Source organism: Rhincodon typus, chromosome 14, assembly GCF_021869965.1.
Source record: "Rhincodon typus isolate 14 chromosome 14, sRhiTyp1.1, whole genome shotgun sequence".
Classification (NCBI taxonomy): Eukaryota; Metazoa; Chordata; class Chondrichthyes; order Orectolobiformes; family Rhincodontidae; genus Rhincodon; species Rhincodon typus.
In genome coordinates this window covers 70622299-70632806 of record NC_063345.1, presented here as the reverse complement: position 1 = coordinate 70632806, position 10508 = coordinate 70622299, and the positions used below count along the sequence as shown (strand labels likewise).

Sequence of the window (10508 nt, the reverse complement as noted above, 5' to 3'; positions counted from 1 at the left end):
CTGATGCTGCCAGACCTGCTGAGCTTTTCCAGCAACTTTGTTTTTGTTCCTGATTTACAGCAGCCGCAGTTCTTTTGGTTTTTATATTTATTCTGTACTTGATTCTGTTCTTTACCGTCTGTGTGCGTGTATATGTAAAACTAATATTAGATCAATTTTAAAATGTTTTCATGGCATTAGAGATGTCCACTTAACTGCTGAATTGACAGAGGCATAAGACAAACAATGAGTTTTCATTGCTATGTTCCTCCAGTGACCCGATATAGTCTTAGTGCTGCACAAGTGGGACAACTCCTGATAACATAGAAAACATTGTAGAAGGACAGTCTATGCCCGATTGAATTCATACTGTCGTTAGATATTGATATTGTTCTAGAATTGCACGTTCATTGGTCAGCATCATTTTCCCATTTAAATTTAGTGATATGCGTGGTTTTTACTCAGAATAGGTAACATTAGACTGATTGAGAATCCGCAATAACATTGAACAGTATGCTGATGCAGGGTTCCTTATAGGGCATTTAAAAAAAACAACGGTGGGTACGGATCTCAGAAAGGAGTGACTGATTCCGAAAGGAATGACAATGTGCAACACAAATGAGAAAAGAACAAAGTAACAAATTGCATTTAATGCATAATTAATTGTGGATTTTAAGATTTATATTTAAGTAGTCTAATAATTGGAGCCAGTGGATATTTCAGACCATCTTTTAAGTTCTGTCTAAACTTACTCTGGGTCCCTGTGTAAATAAACGGATTGATGCAGGAGCTCAAAAACTGAAGCATGTAACCACTTTCCTCCAGAAAGAATGCTGATTCATCAGAAGTTGAACCTGAGAAATATGTAACTTTCGCAATCCTGACATAAATGATGTTTATAAAGTACAGCAAATACAAAAGAATGAAACTCCCCGAGATGGTAAATAGTAAAATAATAGACTTTCTCCGCCTTTCAATCTCTGGGTCACTATGATTCTCTCTATCGCTGTGCACCCGGATTCTCCTGCGGGCTCCATTGGCTGCTAGAATGTTTCTGATGGTGAGAGCATTAAGCAGAAAAATTAAAATTAACGGGAGCCAAGGAGTGAGAATTGCAAGAATCCAGTCAAATGCAGCCCACATAGGTAACGTGTAAAATATTAATTTCACACTACAGGAGTAGGGTGTATTGTTAATTTTAAACGAAGGCTCATAAATGAAGTACCAGGGTATATTTCTCACACAGCCCAGAACACAGACAGCTCCGATCACAAGGACTGCTGTTTTCTTGGCGCAATATTTGGTTCTAAGCTTCTGGCAACTGATGGCTACAAATCGATCAAAGGTGAATGCGACAGTTACACCGACAGAACAATCTCTGACTCCATATATGATCACAAAACTAAGACTACAAACTGGAGTGATGGACAACATAGTGAATGGGAAATAAATACCAACAATTCTGTTTAATATTACAGAGGTGATGATTACCAGGAGATCTGTCACCGCCATGGATATCAGGTAGTAAGTGATGCATCTGGAGAGGCCGCAGCTTCCTCGAGACAGAATCACAACTACTGCCAAGTTAGCTGTGTGACAGAAATGTAAATGTTACCTGAGCAATGAGCAAATAAGTGAACAGAAGGGAATATGGAAAACACCACCACGTATGGCAGCTGCTGTGGAAGGGAAAATAGGTTAACTTCTCCAGCCCTTTAGATTTATAAATCAGTAGATGAAGTCTCCCCAAAATGTGAAGACACCCCCTAACACTACATAACAGCAACCAAATTGACTCATGCATTTTACACTTCTGCTGCTGTCAGCTGGCAGCACAATTACATCTCAGACAAAGCCTGTGGGTTCAAGCGTTTGTACAGTTCTGAAAAAATGCCACACTACCTGAGCTGCCATGTTTAGGCTAAACCAATTAAGCAAACACTTTTGACATAAAAAATGCATATTTGTGCATTGTAACAGAATGCAGTCCGTACATAATACATGATCATGTGCTCTCTGACAAAAAGAAAAGCATAATTCAGTCACCTTTCAATAAAACAAATGAGCTACATTCACAGTAAGATAATTTACCCAAATTGACACAATCAAATCACAAAACATGATGACCTTGATTTTATAATGCACCCAAAGCAAGAATACCAGTAATGTAGATTAAAAATGGAATTGACGCACTATGACAGTAGAAGCACACACCAGAAAACAAAATTAAATAAATGGTAATCCATGGGTCAATGAAAAGCATTCTCCCATTAATTGAGTGAAATAATTGCGGTTATGAGAAGAAACTATGCTGAAAAAAGAGAGCGGTAGCACCATTAAAATTTGAAAATGCACTAGTGATGACAAAGATTTTTGTCCATAATTAAAAGAAATTATGCCATTAATACAGAATTAACATTGTTAATTACAAGGCATGATAACTTAAAGGGAAATAATTAGTATAGTAGAAATGAGGAGTTTGGACAATCGAATGGGGGAGGAAATCTCATGAAAAGGAATCAGATGATGTTAGTGTAATTGAAAAACATTACTGGCTAAGAAGAACATTATACACCTGAGCAACAACTTTGCAACTAATTATTAGTGAAAACACTTTACCAGGAACACCGATCACTGCAAGTATGGGATAGTAAATGGCAAAGACCAGGCCTTCTGGTGCTGCATGCATTTCTGTCAGAAGGTCAGACAGTGTACTCTAATACAGCGTGAGACTGTTTCATTTATGTTTAATGCCTGACCCCAGGGAGACAAATAGATGGTTTCATCTTCCACGTGAATTGCACTAATTAAACCAAACATTTCAATGATATTGCTACAAGTCTTGTGCTTATGCATTTATGAAACAAAACGTTTTCTCTAAGGCCGTGGCACAATTCCACAGTTGTATATTCAGTCACTAAATTAAGTTTCCATTCATTGTAATCATGATAACGGTGGGAAATTTATGAAGTGTTTTCAGTTGAGAAAATGATGATTATACAACAGTATTAGATTGTTAAGAGTACTAACTTAAGTTAGCATTTAGCATTCATATGCATCGACTCAAACTAACATCTACATTTATTGTTTACTTAAATGTGTCTCAATTATCTTTTATAATGCTATGTTATTAAGAGAACTATCTTACCAATGTAACATGTTAAAGAATGCCAAACATAGAGTGACCATGGAAAAATTCCATTTAGTTTTTCAATGGTTTGCTTGAATCAAAAGTATTGTCTATTTGAGGATACTGAAAAATCGCTTAAATGGAAATGAAATGCAGATGTCAATCCTGTTGCGATGAGAAATTATTCAGCGTAAATACATTGAAATGCAGTGAAATGTGCGTCGTGCATTGTTTGATGTTAGGAACAGCCGCATCAACTATTATTTGTTGGTGAAGGGAAGTACTTGCATACATAGGCTGAAGATTGTTTGAAAAAAGACAGGATAATCACACAACGTCCTGGAGAAAACAAACTCTACATTGATTCTTTAAGGGGAAAAAATCTAAAAGATGAACAAAGATGAGAAGAAACAAGGCAGTTGGTAATTAATTTGACAAAGATTGTGAATATCTAAAACTGTACAGGAAGAAACCTTTGTGTTATCCAGTCCGCTTGGAATACAGGGAACATACATGCTTAATTACACTAAAAATCATTTTTGGATTGTCTTGCGATAATTGATCTAATAAATGAATAAACTATGTGCAGAAGCATCTGATTGGCAGGAAGGTTTCCTCCTGTTTTGCTATGACTTGTAGTTTTTTTAAAAAATTTTTTTTCTTTATTCTGGTCTTTAACAAAATAAAACAGAAAGATGCTGCAAATCCTTGTTTATCTGTAGATTAAATGCCGATTGTATAATTGTACCTGAGGCTAACAGGCTCCTGTGAACTCCTCCGTCTGTTATTTTAATGCAGACTTTAAATAATTTGGTTCAAACCAGTCTACATTAAGCATCAGCTCCAGCCTTAAACTTTGTAATGGCTGTAATCAAATCCAGACTGGATATTTAAACCTGTTGTTTTACTTTCAGTAAGAAACAGATTACAGTTTGATTTGACAGCACATAGAATCCCTACATTGTGGAAACAGGCCCTTCAGCCCAACAAGTCCACATTGACACTCAGAGCATCCCAGCCAGACCCACACCCCACTGAATCTATACATCCCTCAATACTATGGGCAATTTAGCATAGCTAATCAACCTAACCTACACATCTTTGGACTGTCGGAGGAAACCAGAGCACCCAGACAAAACCCACACAGACACAGGGAGAATGAGACTCCACACAGACAGTCACCCAAGGGTGGAATTGAACCCAGGTCCCTGGCGCTGTGAGGCAGCAGTGCTAACCACTGAGCCAATGTTCAGAATTCACTCATAGTCTTCCTGACTCTAAAGGAGCTTCTGTTCTGTGTCTGAGTCAGAACCATTGAAAAGTGCAGCTGAGAAACATTTCTTACATACTTCAGGATTAACCCATATGGGGACTTTGCTGTTGGAGAAGAGAGATGAGAAAGATCCAAGTGCTATTTAACCCCTACAGTGTGATCCTGAAGGACTGTGTCCAGGCTAAAGTTCTGTTCCTGCCAATGATCCTTTCCAGATTATCCTTTCTGAGTTCCAGCAGGTGATGTTAAACACTCAGATGGGAAAAAAAAATCCACAAGTGTGTTTTAAGTAAAGCTGCATTATTAATCATGCATCTAAAATGTCAAGGATTGTTAAAAACAGCAAATGCAAAACCCAACTATGAGGACATTATTCAGTCCTGGACATGATTAACAGCAGAATCCAACCCCCTGCAGTCACTTGTGAACATGAGTGTCTCAGTCGGTGAGGTGAGGTCCCACAAACAAAGCAGGTGAACGGCTTCTCACCAGTGTCAATAGGTTCGTAGGATAGCAAGTCCACTTTGCTTTTAAAATTGTAAAGTTTTCTATCTAAATGAGCAAGTAGCTGTATAATGAGGTGGATGACTGATTTGTATCTTTTGTCACACGCAGAAAAGATGACAGTTCTTTCCCTGGTGAGAATTTGCTGGTGAATTACAGTGAGTTCATATGATCCTCTGAAGCCAGTCACGTAGTGAGAGCACCTGAATGGTTTCTTGTCAGTGTGAACACATTGATGGCAGCACAGCTCCACAGAACGTTCACACCACATCCTGCAATCAGACATTTAAAAGCTCTTCTGTCAATTAGCACTTGGTAGTGTGTTCACAGATTTCTGATCAATATGGGAATCGGATGTTACGGGGACAAGGAAGGAAAGTGGAGTTGAGGATTATCAGATCAGCCATGATCTCTTCTGATGGTGGAAGATTTGATGGGCAAAATGGCCTATTTCTGCTCCTAGATAACATGGTGTAGAGCTGGATGAACATAGCAGGCCAATCAGCATCAGAGGAGCTGGAAAGCTGATGTTTCGGGCCTAGACCTTTCTTCAGAAAATATTTCTGCTCCTATTGTCTGATGTCCTTTAGGCATCACCACAACCCAGGCCATGTCATTTCAGCACAACCAACCCATTTTCACCTACTTATAATCCCATTAGCAGCATTTTCTTTTCTCGCGGGCATACTATCATCTGTTCCTTCTACTGTCCAACTTTTGTTTACTCTGCCTATCACTCCCACTTTTTCTCTTCTTCATCTCCCCACCCCCACCCCATCGTCAGCTTATCCACCACTTTTCATTGGCCTCACTTCAGCCTTTTATTTTCTCTTTCCATTCCTTTTCTCACTTGTAATTGTCTAAGTTCCTTTTGAAAGTAACTCAGCTTATTGTTTGAAACACTTCTTATAGTGATGAGCTCCATTTCCTAACAACACTAAGGAAAGACATTTCTCCTCATTTCCCTGTTGGATTTATGAAGAACAATCTTGTGATCATGGCCCTTCATTTAGGATCTTGCCCTCAAGTAGAACCATTATCTCCAGGCCTACAAGGCCCACATGGTAGACTGAGCATAAAAATAAAGCTCACAAGATCCAAGCACAAGTTACAACTTCGCTTCAAAGTTGACTGGATGGCAGGAAGCAATGAATGATAGGCAATGGGTGTTTGTTTATGTGACAGGATGGTTGTTTCCAGTTAGGGTGCGCTGGGCTCAATCCTGGGTCCTTCATTCCAGAATAATATCCTTCTGCAGTTGAGATGTAGGGACCTGAATAAGAAATTTTCAGACGATACCAAAGATGGGCACGTGCTTGATATTAAGAATGAAAGCAGTACATCATAGAAGTTAACAATGGACTAGTCAGGACATGAGAAATAGGAGCAGGATTAGACCATGCGGCCCATCGATCGTGCTCCACCATCCAATAAATTTATGACTGAGCTCACTGTCTGACCCTTTTTGATGAAAAATCTGTTCCTCAGCCATGAATGTTTTCAATAGCCCAGCCTGCATTGCTCTCTCACCAAACACTCACGATCTTTTGAGCGAAGAAATTCATCTTTGCCTCTGTCTTAAACCAAAAACTCTGTTCTTAAACAGATTTTCCCTGTTCTCGATTCCCCCACAAGAGAAAACATCCTCTCAGCAGCTAACCTGTCAGGTCCCATCAGAATTTTATGAGACCAACACTCATTTTGCTAAACTCCAATAGATACACATCCAAATCTTTCCTCAAATAATAATCCTTTCATCCCAGGCATTGGCCTTCGGAACCTTTTTTTGAATGGTTCCCAATCCAAGTATAGCCCTTCTTAAGGAAGGAGGTTAGAACTGTTGTTTAGACTGTGACTGGATGAATGTTGCTGGTAACCAATTACATGAGAGCCCCATGACACCACCAGTGACACTGTGGAATTGTATTCAAAGATAGTAAGAACTGAAGATGCTGGAGTCAGAGATAACACAGTGTGGACCTGGAGGAACAGCTCAAAAATGAAGAAGGGTGCCAACCTGAAACGCCAGCTTTCCTGTTTCTCTAATGCTGCCTGGCCTGCTGTGTTCCTCCAGCTCCACTCTGCGTTATCTGTGGAATTGTATTGATTTGTTCACCAAAACAGCCACTTAATTCCGAACTGTATGACTATGCAGAATAAAGGAGAATTTCACCAGACTTTCTTCAAACAAAATTTCAAAATAATCTATTTATTACAAAACAAAACTGACTCTTAAAATTAGTTGCAAACTCTGGTTAACATCTGAGCTATTATCTGGAAACGAACTATATTCCCTTAAAGACAAACTCACACAACACAAAGGACACTGCAGAGGTTAATTTTTACACAGAACATGGGCCAAGGGTCTGCAACAAAAGGATAGAATTCATGAATCTTCATGATTCACTTCTTTTTGATGAAATTAAATTGCTGACAGCCATAGGATGGAAGATCTTCAGTTTGGACTAAAATGAAGCTGAATTAAATGTTTGGATAGTGGTAACAGTTCAGCTTTTCAGGGATTATAAAGCAGTAAGAAATGTTGATATTTGGAAACTTTATCTGATTCCTAATCACAGGAAGCTAATGCAACGTTATTACCAAATATTAGGACAACTAATGCATTGACAGTTATTACCAAGGCATGGGACTAGGGAATGTATTAAGTCGTGCTGTGATTAAAGAGGGAACATGCTCACTGTGAACTCAAAAAGGCTAATGGATGAATATGCCAATTTACAGATATTCTGGGAGAGGAAAGAGATACAGACAGACACACAAGGGACAGAGAATGACAGAAGGATATTTAGAGCTCCAACAGGCTTTGATTTAAAAATTTTCTTAGTGAAAATAGTTTGGAAGGTAAATCATGAAAAGGATGTGAAGGATATTCAAATTGAGTGATCTAGAGATGGTCAGTGCATGGGTAAAACATTGTCCACATTGGTATAAAGTGGAGAGTGTGATGTTTCTCAGGAATAAATGTTAAAGAGTCTTTAATTTAAATTGGAAGATGTTGCAGGACTCTGAGATACAGAGGGATTTGGGTGTCCTGGGATATGAATCACACTGAGTTAGTCTGCAGGGGCAGATATGGTGAGGAAGGCAAAGGGACGGTTTGTTTTTCATTTGTTATAGGATGAGTGCATCACTGGCTGGCCAGTATTTATCCCCCATTCCTATCAACCCTAGAGAAGGTGGCAATGAGCTGCCTTTTTAAACTGCTGCATTCCAAAAACCTTTGTTTTGGAGAAACAGAATGTAGCAGAAATTAAACTGCAGCTTTCTGTCTTCCTGCTCCCAGTTTAATATTCAAACATTTAGTTTCTGAGTTAGAGACTGGAATCTCATTGATGGTTTCACCGAGTTTATATAGATCATAACACAATGAGGAATGAGTTACACTCTGAAATGTAATCAAGGGATTTGGGTAATTTGCATACACAGTAACAAGTAGTAGGGAGTGAGTTACAACATGGAATCTAGTCGAAGGGTTTGAGGTGGTTTATGTCCAGTGTCACAGATACCCAGGAGTGAGTTACAGACTAGAATCTAATTGAGGGGGTTTGGGATGGTTTATATGTGGAATAGCTGATACCACAGAGTGAGTTATAGAATCTATGTGGAACAGGAGTGGTTTATATATAGAATACAGATAGACAGGAATGAGTTACAGACTGGAATCTGATTGAAGGTTTCATCCTGGTTTACATACAGAATAAAAGATACCCAGGAGTGCAGCACAATCTTTAATCTAATCAAGGTGTTCAGACGGTTTGTGTCCAGAGTAACAGATACATGGGAGTGAGTTACAATTAGAATCTTATTTAGGTGTTTGGGGTGGTTTTTAATGTAGAATAACAGATACACTGAAGTGAGTTAGAGACTGGAATCTAATTGAAGGGTTTGGGGTGGTTTAAAAATTGGGGGGCAAATTTGAGATGTGAAACTTGGGTGGGGTATGATTGGAAGAGGGCAAAAATGGGAGGATGTGCAATGGAGGGAGTGGCGGCACAAAATGTGGGCTAGGTGTAAATTGGGAATGGGCACAAATATGGGGCAGGGACAATAAATTTGGAGGTGGCTGAGTGCCAAATCTGAGGGGAAGGTGAAGAACAATATTTGGAGAGGGGCAAAATTTGATGGCACGACAATAGGGGGAACTTGAGGCTTGCAAAGTATTGGAGAGGTTGCAAGTTATGGGGCACGTAAAATTGGGGGGTCTGCATAATTGGGGAACATGCAACATTTGGGGAGGTGCATAATTTGAGTGGTCATAAAATCAGGGGGAAGGCTGCATAATTCAGTGGGGGGTGGGATGCCAATGGGGGAGTGTAATATCTTGAGGTCAATATTTGAGATGCAAAATTTGGAAGGGACACTAAACTTGAGGGTGGGCAAAACTTGAAGAAAGGTGCAAACATTTTAGGGGCTTAGCAAAATTGTGGGTATCGTATAATTGGGGGTGGATAAAGACATGTGGGGTCAAAATGAGGCAGTGCATAATTTGAGGGGAATTGTGGGGCCTGCAACAGGGAACAACGTCACGGGTGCAAAACTGGGGGTGTAGGCAAAAGTTTGGGGACACCAAACTGAGGTTAAAATTGGGGGTGTGAAATATCAGGGTGGGGCACACTATTCGATGGGGGGGGCAAAAATTTGGAGGGTGCACATCAGTTTTGGGGGGTGCAATATTTGGATTGAGGCACAGTTTAATGGGGTGGTCTAATGTGGGGTTCATTTTTGGAGGGGATGCAAAACATGGGGGTGGGGAAGCAACAAGATTTGGGGATTTGTAAATTGCAGAGAGCCACACATTGGGGGAAACCAATGTTAAGCATGTGCAAAATATTTTGGAGTACAATATTTTGGGACAATCAATCTGTTGGGCACACAAAACCTGGGAAGAGGACTGCATAATTTTAGTGGTGCATAACTTGTGGAGGGGCTGCAAAACAAGGCCGGGGGGAGCACGGCGAGGCAGGAGGATGCAGCAAACGTTGGGGGAATGCAGTGACAACAAAATGAAGGGGGAAAAGAAAATAGTGCGAAAGAACAGAGCCAAAGGCAGGAAGGCAAGGTAAGCATCAGAAATATAAAAGAAGGAAAATGAAATTGTGTGTGTGTGTGTAAGAGAGAGAGATGCGGGGGTAAAGACAGAGATAGGGAGAAAAAAAATAAGAATGGCAAAAAACAAAGTCAGAAAGATGAGTTAAGAGTCAGAAATACAAAGAGGGAAAAAGACAGATAGAGAATATAAGAGAGAGGGTCTAAAAGAGAGAGAAATCCAGAAAGAGAGAAAAGGGAAAAGGGAAAAAAAGTCAGAAGTACAGGCAGGCGTTAAGGAAAGACATGGAGAGACTGAGGGGGGATATTCACTATTCTAGTGGATCCCAGGTCCTTCAATGGTTTCTCACACTCTCTGTCTTCCATGAGGGACATATCCTGCTCCTCGGGTTTGGTTCATGGATGGTTCAGGGTGGTGGTGTTGAGATTCCAACAATCTCGCACACATGCACAGACAGAGAGAGACGCTCTGATACACACCTCCTGCTCTATCCATGTGGCAAAAGGAACTATGATTGCCAGGATCTATTTTAAATACCTTCAGGTCTGTCACTT

At 39.9% G+C, this 10508-nt stretch overlaps 1 protein-coding gene across 1 annotated transcript; it reads right to left on the bottom strand.

Annotated features, from left to right (window-relative positions):
• Positions 1 to 651: 651 nt before the first annotated feature.
• Positions 652 to 2547, bottom strand: LOC125484800 (thyrotropin-releasing hormone receptor-like). The gene is made up of 2 exons (XM_048604963.1): positions 2532 to 2547; positions 652 to 1568 (listed from the first exon to the last, which is right to left on the bottom strand). The coding sequence occupies exons 1-2, from the start codon at positions 2545 to 2547 to the stop codon at positions 652 to 654; spliced, it is 933 nt and encodes a 310-aa protein (XP_048460920.1).
• Positions 2548 to 10508: the final 7961 nt, after the last annotated feature.